Below are 18,382 nucleotides of genomic sequence, written 5' to 3'. Positions count from 1 at the left end.
ACCGCAGTTTTAGGTCATATACACCACATTTGAAAACATTTTTTTTTTTTTCCCCTCTCTTCTGTTACCGTAGCCCCTATTTGGACAGGGTTAACATTACAAAGGGAGGTGGGGAATAAAATATGCAGCATTCTAACCACCGAAAAGTTACGGGATATGGTCTGTTGGACATGGACATTCTGCAGGACAAAGCCAAAAGACAATACCGATGCCGTCCTAACAGCACGTTTGGTGAGCTTTTATGGGGTCTTACCATCTTGAAGTCGTCATTCTGGTTCCCGAAATGGCTTCAGTGTCGGTGTTAACATTAGATTCGATACCACTGCATAACATTATATTAGCAGAAACATTCTGACTTCCTCCATTTTTCCACAAAAGTCACATTTCACACTGAGCTGATTCAGGTGGTGATTGCATGGGAGCTAACCTATTGGCAAAGAGCAATTTGCCATTACCTGGGAATACGGAGCCACCTACCATCTCAGCTCCACTGCCTTGAGCTGATTCCCTCGAGTCCCATAGAAATTGAGTGGGGCCAAGATCTCCCGTGAGACCATGTCCCGTGCTGAAACCATGTAGTTTGCCATGTTTGTCAAAGAAAATCAACATCACATAAAAGCTGTAATGTAAAGAGGAGAAATAAAGAGTTTACAGTTTTACAGAGCAACTGAGTGTGGATGGTCATTCTTGAACGTGGAAATTGTTCTTTAATAAAATAATCTTACCTCAAAGTCAACTGACTAGATTTTTTCTGTTGTGTCAGTGTGGAGACCAAACTCATCCGTTGAAGCTTCTTTGAAATGTGAAACTGTTTTAAAAGACTCATCCACCTCATATGAATATGACTTTGGATCTATACCTCCATTCATCTCCATACTTACCTCACTCCTTCATTTGTCTTTATTTCCTGGTTCTTTTTTTCTCTCAATCTTTGTGTGTGTGATCTAAATGGCAGTGCAGAGCAACGGAGAGAGGAAGCTGGGACATGTAACTCATCCACTGCTCCTCAGAGCTCAGACCTCCACTAATAAAACTATTAATACGCTCTGTGTGCATAAGCCAGAGTGTGTTTGTGTGTGAGCCACATATTTACAATATTAATACGCCATTTAAACGAGGCGCCATCAGGGCCACAAACAAGCCGCGTGAAACTCTGGGGAGCAACACGACTTTAATCAACAGCCAGGAGGTCACAATACACACACACACACACACGCGAGTAGATATACTGTACACGTGCTCGTGTTGACACGGCGGGGGCCCCCAGCAGATTAAGGAAACATCACTTTGTACCTGTGTGTGTGTTTTGGCTCTTCTGTTGGTGATGGTATCTTCTCAGCATGTCCACACTAATGCAGAGATATTTGAAAACACAGTTTGCTTTCCATCCATGTCAAAGCTTGAGTTTTTTTTATTTTTTATTTTTGTTAACCATTCATGGTCTTCCTTTTATTTTGGTTGGCAAACGAGACCTTTCCGCAATGGCATCCGTCTGGTAAGGAAGGCTTCTGCACATAAACGGTACGTACAGACATTTAAAAACAACTATCTGCTGAAACTTTTTCTGGATGTGTAGCAGTTTGTCTGCAGTTTGCCTGGTCTCCAGATAAAGTTGCACGGTGTTGGTTTTGGTCTCCATGCATGATGGTACCAAAACCTGCTACTAGACTTAAGGAAGCTGCACACAGTTGTTGCACCTGACTGGTTTTCATCAAGAAATAGCTCCAGCACAAAACTCTAGCTGAGACCAAAAATGGTCATTTTTAGATTTCGGTTTGTGTACAGTTAATTAGTGAACTTTAGAGGTGTCGGTAGGTGTATTTTTGCACTTTTGGAACAGAACCAGGCTAGCTGTTTCCACCTGCTTCCAGTCTTTATGCTAAGCTACGCTAACCACGTCCTGACTTTTTACCCAAAAAAAGCTCAATTTTCCTAACTCACAGATCGGTTGGTTCATGGTCGTTCAGCAACTTGGAAAACCTTCACGTTCAGATTGTTACATACTGCCACCAAACTGAATTAAATTGTGTTGAATAAATTTTGTCCGATGGATATTTGTGTGTGTGTGTGTGTGTGTGTGTGTGTGTGTGTGTGTGTGTGTGTGTGTGTGTGTGTGTGTGTGTGTGTGTGTGTGTGTGAGACTGTTCAACTCGATTCTCTCTCAGATGTATTGACAGCAGCGAGCAGAGATGGAGAGCTCGACATGTTTCTCAGAAAAGGCAGGAGACAGGGAGCCATCACTCTTCTCTTCTCACCGCACGTTTTTTTTCCTTCCTCCTCCTCCTCCTCCTCCTCACCCACGTAGCTCCTCTCCTGCACTGAAGACATAAGTGCCTTAGACAGATGTCTGCTGCCTCTTGTCTAAAACCCTCAACGCGAGCTGCTGAGCTCGGCAAACTCTAATTAAGATCAATATTTCAATTTTTAGTAAAAGCGCACGAGACAGAGGGAAGACAGAGGGAGAGAAATCATCTGTCCACGGAGACTCGGAGAGACAAAAGGAAAGGTCAACTGTGATTCTTCATCGTGTGTGTTTGTGTGAGTGTGTGAGTTAAGAGAGATTTGATAAGAGCTGGTTTGTGTGTGTGTGTGTGTGTGTGTGGATCATGTGTTCAAAATCCTCCTTTTCCTTCTTGAAGGTTTCTCCTTTTTAGCTTTACTTCCTTTGTAGGATTTTTTTCAGTTTATTACAACTGCGATCTTGTTTTTGTAGCGTTGGCCATCATTCTTATTTGTTATGACGCTGTGCTCCTCTAAATAGATTCATTTTAATCTATTTAATCTATAGACTAATTTTACTAATTGTCAATGAGGGAAAGTTGTTTTGCTGCTTCTGTTCAATAAAAACAAAAGAGAAAATATAGCCGCAATTTTTGCACTCAACAGAACCAGCAGCTCAACCGGCCAAAATTAAAGCCGTGAGCAGCAACGAGCAGGTTTCGGGTTCGACAAAGCCGCGCAAAGTCACTTCAGTTAGTTTAACTCCGTGTAAAGAAGGAATCACACACTTTTCTTTCAAAATCACAATGTATGCAGAAAAAAAAAATCTAAATAATGATCTAAAAAACAAAGTGTCCACGTAGTAAATAACATCTCAATATTTTCCACCAAAAAGAATTAGCAAAATTTGGATTGCTCTAAGACAACTTGAGTTACGGTCAATTTCCTGCTAAGCCCCGACCTTTTTGAAGTTGTTTTTTTTTTTTGGTTGATGGCGGCCATGTTTTTTGTCCGATTTTGCCCATTTATAAAAGAACTGTGTATCTCAGTTCCGTAGGACCATACACCGAATTCGGTGGCGATAGAGTCGGAATCCAAAACGTCTTGTATTGTCTTCTAAGAGGCTTTTAGAAGTATATCTGCGCCAAATTTCAAGTCATACGAACTCAAGGTGCGAGGTGGCCGGACTTTAATCCTTTTTTCTTTTTGGCTGTTAATCATAGCGCCACGTCAGGCCCGATGGAATCCTACTTTCTCGGGAAGCGTTCGCACATCACTTCCAGTTATGGTGCCAAGTCTCACGTCTCCGGCTCGATTAGGCTCAAGGCAGATTGAGCGACGGCGTAAGACGGCAGATACTGATAAGTAGGTCACATCCACATTCATCAGTCCTGTGACACTTGGGATGTTGGTTAATACTTGTCAGGTAACTGAGGAAAAACAACCTGGATTGTGCCTTTTGAAACACAGCACCAACATATTCTGACCAGAGCAAACTCCAAAAAAACAAACCCGTCACTCTTACTAGCATCAAGCTTCGGGTGATGAATGTTATAACTGCACCAACCTAATGCTGAGATCCGGTGAAATGGTAACTGGACCTAAGAAGGAGTCAGATGGGTCAAGAACCTAATCAGACACCTTGAAAACAGACCTCCAAGGTTCGGCAAACTTATTCAAAAGAGGAAACGGGGGCAAACAGTAAAATCATCACCTAAAGTCTCTCAGTTTTTGGAGCCACTTTGACCTGCTGTTCCTCCCGTAGACGTTTGTGGACGCTCTTCCCCTGCGACGGGGGATCATTACCAACATGTTCAGGTGTGCATACGTTGCTCTGAGTTCCATGTCCAAATCAAGAGATTTCCTTAAACTGGATTAACTGTTTACAACCTGTTTGATCATCTGACTGCCCGTGTTTCATCCTCCATCCAACTTGTGTTTTAAGATGGCGACGCATCATGATTGATGGGCTGATGGTGTCTAGATAGTAGCGGATGACTGATTGGATCAAGCTGAACTGAGTTTGTCTGGGTCATTTCCCGTCGGCAGTCGGGAGATGAAATCATACCCAATTATTGTCGTCTTTCCCCTTCCCAGTTTTTTCTCTCAACGCAGCGTCGGGAGTTCTTTCAGCCCGGTCCACAGCCAAGTCGACCCACGTGGGTCCGGAACGGTACCAGCCCAGCAGGATTTTCTCCCAAACCTCCCGATTACTGCACCGGCTCTGATCCAGTCACTGCCTGCTTTTCTCATTTAGATGATTTCCAACCTGTCTTATGGTCACTGCTACGATCGGGACCTTTGAGGCCACGTGGAAAACCAAAACTAACCAACGGCAAACTCCGTCGCTGTGAATGGGAAAGTGGGTTTGGTTTAGCTGCGGTTGACCTCGACCTGATGAAGTTCTCTCTCTCTTCCAACGCACTGTAGAATTTACAGTCCGTCAACCATCTCACCCAAATTTAGCGCTTTTCCTCAGTCTCTCTCTCCCTCCTCCACATGGTCCGCCGATTCAGTAGCGGGGCTAACTCTTGGTAATGAACGCTGGCGCGTGACCCGGAGGGTTGTCTCTCTGTTTACTTATTCCCTGTCCCCGTGGGTTTCCGTCCGGTCTTGGGGCCCTGTCCCCGGCCGCGACAGCGTCACTGTTGTCAGATTTCAGCATTTACTTCGGTCACCGCCAAGAGAAATGGCAGTCAAAACCAAAAGAGCAGCACCCGAGCTGTGTCCGGCCTCCGAGTTTAGTTTCTCATTTTCCTCCTCTCAGGGCCCAGCTCCCCGCGCTCTCACGTGTTCTGCTTCTTTGAGACCGGGAACCTTTCATCCCACCGGTGAACGAGCACGGTGTCTATTCCTACATGTGGTGAGACTCCTGATTTCTAAAGTAAGCCTCCCCGTTAACTTCGCCGTGTGTGCGTGCGTGCGTGCGTGCGTGGGTGCCTGCCACATACCTTCACAATTAAAGCTGATTCCTGCACGGCGGCATTAGTGACTTAACGGCGGTGACAAAAACCTCCGGGCCTCAGATAACCCTGAGCCACCTCGCGGAGCCGGTCTTTTTTTTGGTCCGGATGCCGGCTAGCTCGCCTGGCGCCCGGCTCAAAGCCCACCGTCGATCCTCCACCTTGCTGATGTCCATTTTACTTAAATCGGTAGAACTGCACTTGCAGCGAAGTCCCAGTATGCAAAGGCACAATGAAAGCCCTGACTTCAAAAATTTGTCTCAAGCCCTCGGCCGCAGACGCTCCCCTTCCCCTGACAATGAATGGACCACGGCAGATCTTCTTAGACGCGCCGCTTCAATGCAGACTGCTTAGCTCGGCGTTCGAGGGCCGATTCCTGCTTATTTGATAAAAAAGAAAAAAACCCTCTCCTAATGACTTAGCGCACCCAAACTTAAAATACCTTGATATGATTTCCGTCCCTTCATCTCTTACTCTTCTTTTCATCCCTGCCAGCAGATTTGAGGCGGGAGGGGGGGAAGGGGTGGGTTGGTGGTGGGGGTTATTTCATGGCCACTTCGGCCTGGAAGTTGAGCTCAGCAGCTGTGCAAGGTTTTCCTCCTCGCATCTAACCAAGTTAAACTTACCCCCCCCCCGCAGATAGGCGCTTTTTTTATCCCGCAGCTATATCACTCGCACATCGGTGGGGAGATGGGGGCTCTGGGGGGGCGGAGGCCAAACGGGTCAGGTGCGGCGGTGTCCCGGTCTGAGCCCCGCTCCCGTGATACTTATCACCGGTATCGACATCCTCCTCAACCTTCCGCTGTGATGCGCTTCACGACCCCCCCCCCGGAAAAAAAAAAAAAGACCTATGCGTCCAGAATGAGGACGCACGCGGCGGGGCTTAATTATCCGTCGATCCGCGGGGATGAGTCGGGATGCAATTTGTGCTTAATTGCGAGTGAAACCCCGCGGACCACCGCCGGGACTATCCAATCATACTTAACCCGCGCGCGGCCACGGCGCGGCCTCCTCTCAGCCTCGCGGAAATGCGGATCGATTTCTCTTTCCTTTTTCTTTTTTTTTTTTTTTTCTGTTGGCAGAGGGGCGCGTGGCCTTTCAATCGATCGGTGATTGATAGATTTGGTCCGTGGCTTCTCCTCCGGGAGAGCGAGGGGGGACACAACGGGCCATTTTTACCGACGCTAACAAGAGGAAAGTTGTGCGTCCGTGCCACGCTTGCTCCTCTTTCCCTTCGTGAGTTCACGTCGACCCGAAGGAGAGTTCGGCCTCCGATTCGCGAGCTACCGGCCGGATCGCAGCGTCGGATCCTGTCCGCGGCCCCTGATCCTTCTTTACCTGCATGGTCGTTTTCCTGTCTCTGGTTTACTCCTGTTTTGCAGCAGGTGGTTTAATAAATTTCTCAGCACTGTGTCCAAGAACTCTGGCAAGTACCAGAGTCCGGCTCCTTTTTATGTGATTCTAAACATGACCCATCAACTTAATCCGGATTTAGTTTGAACCTCAGTAAAAGTTGCTTTTGTTTGTTGTTTTGTTTCTTTTTGTTTTGTTTTTTTTTCTTTTGTTTCTTTTCTTTTCTTTTCTTTTCTTTTCTTTCTTTTGTTTTGTTTTTATTTTAAGGGGCCAAAGGTGGAAAGTCGGTTCCACCTATCGGTCGCAGAATCCCGGCGACATTATGGCGAAGCCCTTCCCGGATTTCTGCCCGTCTCAACGAACACGTTGCCCTACCTGTCAGTTGTTTACCCACGTCTCCCCGCGACCACGCCGAGTCACAGCAGGCCAATCGGCACCTGACAGGTGAGTACCGCGGGGAAGAGACATTTCGAAGACGCGTAAAGGGTTTGGTGGAGCGTAGTGTCGCCGTAAAGCCTCTAGGAGTCTAGAACAGAGTCGCTTTCAAGTCTCTACGACAAATGTGCAGGTGTTTCCAGATGCCATGACTGAACCACCTGGAGCTCATTTTCTGAACACGTGCGGACGAGCCTCGTTACATAACTTGACACCTGGGTGAGAAAAGCGTTTCACTTTTCCGGGTAAACATTTTTCCTCCGAGAAAGCACCGGGGCTCTCGTCTTACTCCGCGCTCCGCCGTGCAGTAGCGTCCGCTCGGTCACTAGAGGGGGGGATCTGCTGCACCTGTTCTCGCTGCGAGGCTCCGCTCGCTCCGGCCCCGCTCGGCCCCGCTCGGCCCGGCTCGGCTCCTCTCGGCCCCTCTCGGCCGGCCGCTTCCCAGAGCGGAGCCTCTGCTATAGGAGAATGCAAATGCGCCGCTGCGATCTCCTCCCATTGGCCCGTCACACCTCCGTGTGGGAGGGTCGGGGGCCACGCTGTCTTTATAAGTGCACGTTGCTTTCCAGTGCCTCAGTGACGCTACGTGCTCGCGCCGAGGAGCTCTCAGAAAAACAATTCGAGGGCAGACCGACCGGAGTTTATCACCTCGCAAATTAATACACGCACAGTCAGAGCTCGAGGTCAGCAGCGCGCCCCGCTGAGGGGGGGACAGGACCGTGGGACCGAACTTGTAAGTAGACGCTGCTTGAATTAAATACCCGGACTGGGGACCTGAAGCTCCTGCCCCTCCAGGTAGGAGAACTGTCCCGCAACTAGCGATTCATCTCAGATTCGCACGAACTTTGAAAAGTCCTGCACACGCCATCCCGTTTTGGATCCCCGGGACTTTTGGCACAGCTTTACGCACGCCTGCGCAGCGCCCCGTCCGATGCGGTCGCGTCAGAAACTTTCAGTCCGGGCCATGCTGCGGTGACTCGAGTCCGCTGCCCGGGACTTCACCGTCGACTTGTTGTAAACAGCGGGAGGCGAAGAGGGATGCTTGGAAAATATTTATAACGCACCGAGCGGAGGAGACGAAATCTTTTCGTGTCACTTGATCGAGCAGCACCGAGGACACTAAATCACAAGGAGGCCAGTGGGCTGCAGAGGTGAAGCGAGGACAAGACAGGTCGGTGTCTCCAAATTCACCGGGCTCGAGTTTCAGCTGCCCCGGGGGCTCCTGGTATTAAAGCCCGCATTTGACCTGGGATAAGTTGTCAACAAGAGCAGCGAGCGGAGGCGAACTGGCAGGTGTACAAGTTCATTTACATGCATACATATATTCACGCCACTATATATAGAAGTTGTCTTTGGGACGAGAAGCCTTAATAAGTTCCTCCACCCACCCAGCGGCCCCGCTGCAGCAGCCCCACGCACCGGGCGTGTGCGTGTGTCTATATATACACCATACAGGCTTTTATTCCTCTTCGCAATCTGTATCCGAGGGGGCTGCCCGCCGTCGGTTTGGCTGTGAGGGCAGGAGTCGTCGCATGGACTGACATGGCCACCGACCTCGCCATGAGCGCAGAGCTGCCCAACAGCCCCCTGGCCATCGAGTACGTCAATGACTTCGACCTGATGAAGTTTGAGGTGAAGAAGGAGCCGCCGGAGGCGGACCGCTACTGCCACCGCCTCCCGTCGGGCTCCCTCTCCTCCACCCCGATTAGCACACCCTGCTCCTCCGTGCCTTCCTCGCCCAGCTTCTGCGCCCCGAGCCCGGGCGCGCAGCCCAACCAGAGCCTCGCCGGCGGAGTCAACGGCGGCGGCGGCGGCGGAGGCGGCGGCGGCGGCAACAGCAGCGGCAACAACAATCACGGCAACGCGGGCAAGCCTCAGCTGGAGGACCTGTACTGGATCCCCAGCTACCAGCACCACATCAACCCCGAGGCGCTCAACCTGACCCCGGAGGACGCGGTGGAGGCCCTCATCGGTAACGCGCACCACCATCACCACCACCACCAGGCCTACGAGGGCTTCCGCGGGCAGCAGTACGTCGGGGAGGACCTGTCTACGGCCTCCGCGGCCCACCACCACCAGGCCCACCACCACCACCACCACCACCACCACGGCCACCACGCCCGCCTGGAGGACCGCTTCTCGGACGAGCAGCTGGTCAGCATGACGGTGCGGGAGCTGAACCGGCAGCTGCGCGGCTTCAGCAAGGAGGAGGTGATCCGCCTGAAGCAGAAGAGGCGCACCCTGAAGAACCGGGGCTACGCGCAGTCCTGCCGCTTCAAACGCGTCCAGCAGAGGCACATGCTGGAGACCGAGAAGTGCACCCTGCAGAACCAGGTGGAGCAGCTGAAGCAGGACGTGGCGCGCCTTGTCAAGGAGCGGGATCTTTATAAGGAGAAGTACGAGAAGTTGGCCAGCCGGAGCTACAATGCCGGCGGCCCCGCGAACACAAGAGATCCGTCCGGGAAACAGGCCAACGCCGAGTTCTTCATGTGAGAGACTGGTGACATGTAGCATAGACTCTGAATTTCACCCCCAACAAAAACATCCTCGTTACATTAACTTCTACTTTTCTGCGTTTGTGTTTTGTTTACAGTTATTCCCTCGACAGAAGAGACTTTAAAACGCGGCATCTTAAACCGAGAATCAGCATCAGCTGCGCACAAAATAATCCTTGCGCGCATGTGAAGTCTTAAAGACGTGCAAGCCCGCAACGGCCCGTCGCGTGCTGATGTCGGACACATGGGATCACTTAGCCTGTAGACTTTTCTCTGGTGGTCAGAAGTCTTACCGAACCGACCTGACATTGAACGTGACTGTCTTAATTCAGAGAGAGAGAGAGATGATTTTGTCTTAAACTAGGGGGGGGGGTGATTTTTTTTTTTTTTTTAAAGAAACCCCCCCCCAGATTGGACTGAAATGGAAGCAGGGAAAAGCAATACGCCGCCTCTCCTTTGGCCACAGAGAGCTCGTCAGACTGCTTGTGTCCTTTCAATGTCGCAAGTGTGTAGTCCCCCCCCCGTCCCTATTCGCAACCCTGCATGCAGGACATGTACGGTAACCTCCAGTCACCCCCCCAGGATCCCTCCACACGTAGGGAAAGCATGGCCCGCGGTTCTCTCCTCCTCCTTCCCCCCTGCTCCTGCCACTAGTAAGGCCTGGGTATGCAAAAAGCCACAAAATGCCCCCCCCCCCAGGGACTGCGGACTAGACTGCACAACGATCTGCTACTGCGAAAACCGGATGCGTCTTTAGCCGCTATTTTCAATCAAATTTTCTATTGTTTTAAAAAGAAAAGAAAAACGACAAAAAGAGATGAACTGAGCCGGATTGGAGACTGTATTTATTTCCACCTGTACATACTGTGTCGAGAACAAGCAGTGAGCCGTGTTATTTTACCTTCTCTCTTTTTAAAGGAACCTGCTTTCGTCGCTCGGATGATTCGAAATGTCTTAATACAAATGTTTGTATGTCCCAGCATGCAAATCGTCTGTGGTCCCCTCCTGCTGAACGCGTGTCCTGTCAAAGGCGAGCCTGCACTGCACTAACGAAGAGATCGAACCGGACCGGTCACCCTCCAGAAAACCCGGACGCAAATTAGAGGAGGCCCAACGCCTCCTTCGTCAGATGGGCGAGGACTGCATCCGCTGCTAAAACTCTATGCACCAACCCGATGATTAAAAAGACTCCGTTTTCTTTTTTTTTTAACTTTAAATATTTGTAGCCGAAAATGTCAAGGGCCCCCGCGGGTGTATTTGCTCCGCAGCCCGGTGTCTTAACGAGGTCTTGGGTCTGACGGGAGGATGCCGGGGGGCGTGAGAAGAGGAAGAGCTCGCTGCTCTCGGAGCGTTGTTTCTGTCGACGGGGGAAACATCCCCGGGTCGTGTGGTTTTTTTCTGCTGCCTAGATATATGTGCAATATTGTGCAGAAGTGTCCGGTGCGCAGCCTACCTGTTGGCCGGCCAGGTGTGCGAGAGGAGAGGCCGGAGATCATCGAAATGCGCGCAGAACAGCGAGGAGAAAATGCGGAAGAAATCTGAGGTGGTCTTTATTTATCCTGTCTGCTCGTTTTATCTGATCAACAATTGAACTGAATTCTTGCGACCAATCTAAAAATTCACCCTTTTTCAAATGTAGGCGAACAACAGATTCCCTTTAATAACTGCCTTTGTTTTCATTTCAATTTTTTTGTTGTGGGGGGGTTGATATAACCGCAAATTATAGTAATTTTTCCTAAAGCAACTACAGTTTAACAAAAAAAAAAACAACCTAATTTGATTTAAAGAAGACTGCGCCAAATCAAGGGAGATAAAAAGGAAAGCAAACTTCTGCACAGTGCTGTTGATGTATATCTGTACATATAATTTCTATATTTATTCAATGAACGTGTCCTAACGTGTCAACAAGTGAAAAACCTACAAAGTGGAACGTTGTTGAGAATCTTGTTTTCATAATGTTTAATAAAAAGTTCTGTCCCAGACCTGCCGGACTGCTGCTGCCGTCATTGTTGAAGAGAGGGATTTTATTTTGAAAAGGGGGGGGTCAAAAAAAAAAACAAGACCAAAAAAAACAACAAAAAACCAAGAGGTGCATCCTGCCTCTAAATGATGAAACTGGACTTTCTGCCACACATTTAGTGGATTTCAGTTGTTTAGTCGATTTAAAGCAGCCGAGTTTCGTTGCAGCTTCATGAACGTGGATTTAAAAAAAACAAACAAAACAGAACAGAGTAAATAAACCCGAGATAAACGACCCGGGAAATAACCTATGGCCATTTCCAACCCGGGATCGGGCCTGTGCATCAAATGCGTATCTTCATATTCCTGAAAGAAAAATCGAAAAGAAGTTTGACGGAGTTGCTCGAGTTTCACCCGCGTCTCGAGATTTGTATAATTATTATTATTATTATTATTATTGTTATTATTATTATTATTATTATTATTATTATTATTATCAGGGTTTATAAAAAAAATAGAAAACATTTATGCAGAGTTAAATTAATGCAAATACACCAAATACATCGGACTGAACAAGGGCAGAGGATGGCCGGATGTGGCGGAGCAGGTTAAATACGCGTAACGGGATTGGGACTTTCCGCTCGCGTTGTTATTGCTGTTCTGTTTAGGACGGTTGTTCTACCGGTAGAACCGTTAGTCTCGTTGCTGGTTTTATGCGTAAAGGCGCCAAACCAGCCCGCTGTCAAATTTGAGTCGTGGCTCGAGCCTTGAGGGATGAATTTCCTGATGGCATTTCCGTCTCCCTCCTCCGGGTTTTAATTCTGGGATCAGTTCTGTCTCATTTGTCCTCAACGGTCAGAGGCGGCGGCGGCGGCGGAGGTTAAACTCCTCCCGCCGTTCGGGTGTTTTTGCGCCGGGCAGCGTGGGACCGAGGAAGCCGGCGTGGAGTGCGGGATGTTGGGGAGGAGACCGCTCCGCACTCCGGGAGCGTTACGACCCAGATTGACTCTGTGTGAGGGGGGGGGAGCACCGGCGGAGGCGGACACGGCCGCCGTCCTCAGCGGGCCTCTGTGCGCCTCTTCAGCCGTCTGCCCCTTCCCGCCACCGCCAGGCACCGAGGCAGACGAGCAAATCTCTTCCTCACTCTGTGTTTTGAGTGTGTCCAGAGGGCGGCCTCGCGTGACACCCTCGGTGTCCACGCGCCCGCGCACGCGCCCTAAGCTGCATTAAGTGGTCTCTCTCCTCCTCTCAGGGCGGAAGCAGCGCGGGTTGAGACAGATGCCACCCCGCGTTGGTGCTGATGTGACACCGCCGTCATGCCCGGTGGGTGGCGGCTGACTTTAAACTCACCATGAATGAGCGTGTGACCGCGAGAGCGAGAGAGGCGGTGTGTGTGTGTGCGTGTGTGTGCGTGTGTGTTGACGGGTCACGCGGTGAAGGCCGGTAGATGGGTCGAGGTCAGAACCCGGAAGGTCAGTCATCTGCAGAGCATTGCAGCTTCTGCAGGTGCATGCGTGCGTGCGCAGCCGGGCCGGTTTGCATGTGTGTGGCTGTGTGTGTGTAATGTGTCTCGTGAGACACATTTAAATTGAGCTGTGAAAAAACATGGAATTGTTCTCCTCCATCTGGATTTAGAAACCGGAATACCGGCAAATGTGATGGTTCCATGTGTTTAAAGTCGTGTCAAAGCGTCGGTTTCAACAGTAGTCAATACGTGTGTGTGTGTGTGTGTGTGTGTGTGTGTGTGTGTGTGTGTGTGTCTTCATTTTAGCTGTTCCCTTTTCCTCTCTTCAACAGGTCTGACTATTTAAATCTCCATCTCTCCAGTAGCTTTTATTTCTCAGCACGTCATTTTCAACCAGCAGGTCGCAAATGCAGACACCCCACCTGCTCACACACCTTTTCCCGGCTCGCGCTCAGCCCGGTACGTCCGGCGCACTCACCGGTGCTGCCTACCCGCGCACGCTTGCGCGCACACGGGTGCCGGACAGAGAGATGCAGCCCGTCAAGGTGCACAGCCGAGGCGCGGCGTGAGGCCCCGTGCTGCCGCTAAAGTTCGGCTGCCTTTCTCCACGTTTCCCTTCAGCGCGTCAGAAATGAAATCGCTGAGTGATCAAATCTTTTTTGGGATGGAAACACGCAGCTTTCAGCTCGGTTCAAATTTTAATTTTCTCTTAATACCTCCCTCTTCCTCCCCCCTTCCTCCTCCTCTCCCTCTCTCCCCGCTTTCAGCCTCTCCATCACTCTCCTCCTCTTCCTGTTTTTGCTGACTCAGAGGAAACGTTGAGCAGTGTGACAGCCGTCACCTCACCGAGAGTCAGAGAGAGTGTGTGTGTGTGCCTATATAAAACACACACACACACACACACACACACACACACACACACACACACACACACACACACACACACACAGATTATGGTGGTGTGCAGTGGAATGAGGGAACAGACATGTAGCCCGTGTGTTTGTGTGTGTGTGTGTGTGTGTGTGTGTGTGAGACAGAGAGAGAGATCACCATGACTACACTGTGGGCTTTTCTTTCCATAAATCAGGGCAGTGTCCGTCCGAGCTGCATCAGAGAAACAAAACGAGTGAAGCAGTGAGAAGGATGGAGGGAGAGAGAGGGAGAGAGAGAGGGTGAGAGAGAGAGAGAGAGAGAGAGAGGGAGAGAGAGAGGGTGAGAGAGAGAGGTGCAGTGTGTCTCTGGCGTCTGGAACTGCTGCTGCTGAGATTCAACACAGTCAGCGTCTCTTCGGCTCAGCTTACCTACAGTATACCCACCTACACACACACACACACACACTATAAACAGAGTCCAGACAAACACTGTGGAAGCCGCATGCTGCTGGTAGATTCGCATCCTTTTAATAAGACTGATAACGACCTCGGCCTCCACCTCCTTCACCCGTTGTTGTTTTTGTAGTTCTCAGAGCTTGATTACAAAACTGAGCAACGGCCCCGGGGGTCGGTAGGGCCCTGGGGGTCGGGGGTCGCCGTTGCTCCAAAAACCCCAGAACCCGAAATACCTAAGGTTCACTATGAAATAATTGAAGGAATTTGCACCACTAAAGGAGGAGATCAGGTCCTACATTATTAGCTAGTTTTCTGGCCCCGTGTCAAAATGTATTTTTAAGACTTTAATCACTTGACGCCTGAATAAAGTTCTGTTCAAACAAACCTGGTATCACTTCTGTAGCAGGAAGACCGACGGGTGAATCTGCCCTGCGTTCGTGCCGTCTGCATTGACGGTCAGCAGGGAATGAGAAGGGTAACGGCGGCACACTGACTACAAATCCCAACTTCACTCTCGTGACAGTTCTCGGGGTAAATGCTGAGCGGACACTTCAACACCTCCCGCGCCTAGATCATGGTCTTATGGAGCTCCGGGGCAAAGGTTCGCTGCCGGGCTCCAAACCGACCAATGCAGAGGAAGCTCGGTTGTACCAACACCGCATGCAGGTGTGAAGACTGTTGGGAAAACAACATAAATGACAAGACTGGCTGCGAATCACAGATTTAAGTCGATGTTGTTTGAGGTCCAAAGGTTTAAAAATGGTCACCACACGTAAACGTACAGAACATCAAGAGGCAGACAGGCTCCGTGAGGACAGGGGGCCTGTCTGAGCCGGGCTCATGAACATCTCGAGACCGACAAAATGCACAGGACCAACAAACCTTTGTGGCTTTGCGACGTTCACCGGGCTGGTTGGAAGGTCAAAGGGCGAGGTCAGATGGACTCTGGTGTCATCTGTACGCTGCGAGAGTCAGTCGCCGCTGTAATGTTCACTGGCTGTGAAGCGATCCTCTCAGACCCGTTTCCATGGGCTCTGTTCTCTGTTCCCGGTAGAATGGCTTTCTAATGTTTCGCCAAAGCCAACACGAAGCTCGTTAGAGTTGAACCCAATCCCGGTAACTGTGTGTGGTGGACTGCATGGAACGGGGTCGGGGGATTTGGTCCAGCTGTCGTCACGGAGCGTATCAGTCGTCTGGTCCGTTTAGTTGATTGGATTTAACTACATTTGTGATCGCTCTTTTCACCGATGCTGTTTTCCAATAGCCTTGCATCTACATGGGATGTGCGCGTAATGACACTACTTCCGCGGTGGTCAACAGCGTCCCGACAGAACATTAATACTATTATTTTCTTAAAGGTTAAACCCGGCCATGCTCTGTCGCTCTGTCTCAACATTTACTGCAAGAACTGTCCGTGATCCAAAGACTTCAGGCAATGAAGGGAAAGAGATGGATGCGTTTATAACTCAGAGGCGGTCGCTGTATCAATAACGTCCTCCCAGGTGCCGCTCGGGCCTTTTCATTTAGCACAAACCCGCACGGCTCCACATGGTACAAGGGTTCTCATGCTCCAGTTAGACCTGCTCCCGAGGGAGAGGTTCCGCTTTAAAAAGTCGTCACCCTGCGCAAAATGTAATCGACATTTTTGATAAATCACCTGCGTGCCGTTAACACTCACAGGAAATTAATAATTATTACTCTGGATCTGGTGATTGAGTTAGTGACCCGGGGCCAGGAGCCCCCACAGAGCCGGGGGGACTGAGGGGCCACCGCATCGTCCTGAGCCAGTCCCCAGCCCGACTCGCCCAGGAAAGCAATTTGGCACCGGGGGCGGCGGACTGCCGCTGCAACCCCTGAGCGCGTGCCCTGCCTCAAACGGCTCCTCATGCCACACACGCACAGACGTACGCACACGCGCACACGCACACGCACACACACACACACGCACGCACACACACACACACACACACAGACACACTGCACGCTGAGTAGACAAATTCAAACATGCTATCACAGGAGAAAATATGCCCAAACAGCAAATCTAACCTTGTCCTTTGCTTTGAAAATGCAGAAATAAACAAACCCAACCGGCAAACAAACAGATAAAGAAATGAGACCGGCGGGATGATGTGCTGATCTCTAAACAAGGGGGACGAGGGCTGGTGTTCAAATCAGGAAAAAAAAAGGCTCCGTTTGATCAGAAAGTGGAAAACAAAGCCTCTGAAATGTGCCGTAACGGGAAAGTTACCTCCAGATATTCTCCTTAAGCATTTACGTGGGATAACTGTTACTATAGCAACTGTCCCTATCACAAATACCTGGACAATGGCTGCAGACAGGTTTTGTAGTTTCTGTATCGTGTGTTTATGCTCAGTGGCAGTTTCAGCTCATTATATGCTGCCAGGAATTTGCCTGAGAAGAATTTCCTTCATGTTACTTTGTTTCCTGTGGACAGTGGTCACGCGGCGATTCACTGAGTCAACCTTTTAACGAGGGGTCGGGTTCCTGCTGAGTCCCCCGAACCACAACTATCACTTCCCTTCATGTTTCACTTCCCCATCTCTCTCTTTGTGGGTGTGTGTGTGTGTGTGTGTGTGATTCAGCAATTCTGTCATTATTTCTCAAACTTCATTCATTTTTTTTTGTGCCATGGGTCACGCAGGCCTTTTTCTTTTCATAATAGTCGTTGATTTGTGGCTGCGGTTTGCGGTCAGAGGGATGACACACACACACACACACACACACACACACAGACACACTGTACACGCATCCTATATATTTACACACCGTCGTGGAGGGGCACACACGCCGTTGACCAGATGAGTCTGTGCTGTAATGCAGAGGAGAGGACTGTCCTCGGTGGCAGTGGAGGGTCAATCGGCAATCAATTATTCTACTCAGCCTGGCCTGCAGCCACGCCACAGTCTCCCTTCCTGCGCCACACACACACACACACACACCATCAAAGACACTTTACGCTGACATTTCTTCAGTCTCAATTTCACCCACAAACCAACACATTTTTACTTTGTTTGAAACGTAAAAAATGAATTTTGTCGCAGTGTTTCAGTCCAGATTAGGTTCAAGCGTTTTGGTTAATCAATAAACATGGCATTTATTTTTTGTAAAAAATCAATCCGAATTTCCCATGAGCTCAGGCTCGACATACAGACCCAGCACAAAACTACGGTGGCTCACGTCCGTATGTCAGTGTTGCACAGAACTCTGAATGAATAGGTGGACTGGGACAATGTGACCGGAACGGCAGAATTTATGCCGAGCTGACGTTCGAAGCACCACCGCTGTTTTTACGCCACACGGAACACAGTGTTTCAGTTAAAACAAAAAACCGAGAGAAGCTCTTTTTCCTCCTGAAGCTCAGTGACAGGACGTAACGGAGACGTGGGCGTAGTGCTCTGCCACGGAGGTGATGTACACAGGCTGAAAACCTGTGGGCGGTGACCCGGCCGTGGGGCTTTGACCGAGGGGCAGGTCGCCTCGCTGCCCTGTAGGCCAGCACCCCTTTCTCAGGCACTGATGCTTGGAAGGGTGCGTTCCACACGTCAAATCTGCTTTACCTGTAGTCTGTAGTTTTTTTTTTTTTCCAGCCAGACTCAAACTGGGGAGGTCTGTGGTTGCACGGTAAGCATGTCGGGGCTGGAACAGGCTTCTGTCATTCGGAGACGTTTGCTCAGCTCTTTCTTTTATATTTGTGCAGATTTTTAGTGCGATCCCTGCACGTTGTTGTTGTTTTTGTTTTGTTTTCTTTTCCGTTACAAACCCACCTCCCGACAGGAGTAAGATCAACCGCTCACTCGTTGTTGAGCTTCGGGAGGTTTATCCGGGTGAAAGTCCGCGAGCCCCTGCGACGCACAGCTACCGGTAACACCCTTCTCTCTGTAGATCCACAGAGATGTTTACATGTATCTTCTGAGAACCGTCCTCCCAGCCCGAGAGCACGAGCCCTCAGTCCTAAGATTATAGGGATTTCCACTAAACTTCAACACACTTGCCGGACTCTCGGATCAACCACCATCATTTACTCTCACCAGGACTGAAGGAATGTCAAACCACATGAAGCGGGACCAGACTTTAAACCCGTCACACGAGCTGTTTTTCCCTCTGAATGATTCCTCTCCGTCCCGAGGGCGGATCTGTGTTTGC

At 50.0% G+C, this 18,382-nt stretch overlaps 1 protein-coding gene across 1 annotated transcript; it reads left to right on the top strand.

The window, feature by feature from the left end:
- Positions 1 to 7,700: 7,700 nt before the first annotated feature.
- Positions 7,701 to 10,448, top strand: mafaa (v-maf avian musculoaponeurotic fibrosarcoma oncogene homolog Aa). The gene is made up of 2 exons (XM_040129767.1): positions 7,701 to 9,460; positions 9,565 to 10,448. The coding sequence occupies exons 1-2, from the start codon at positions 8,514 to 8,516 to the stop codon at positions 9,662 to 9,664; spliced, it is 1,047 nt and encodes a 348-aa protein (XP_039985701.1). The 5' UTR covers positions 7,701 to 8,513; the 3' UTR covers positions 9,665 to 10,448.
- The last annotated feature ends 7,934 nt before the right edge of the window (positions 10,449 to 18,382 follow it).

The sequence above is a fragment of the Xiphias gladius genome, chromosome 6 (genome assembly GCF_016859285.1).
Source record: "Xiphias gladius isolate SHS-SW01 ecotype Sanya breed wild chromosome 6, ASM1685928v1, whole genome shotgun sequence".
NCBI lineage: Eukaryota > Metazoa > Chordata > Actinopteri > Istiophoriformes > Xiphiidae > Xiphias > Xiphias gladius.
This window is presented reverse-complemented; position numbering and strand designations above follow the sequence as displayed.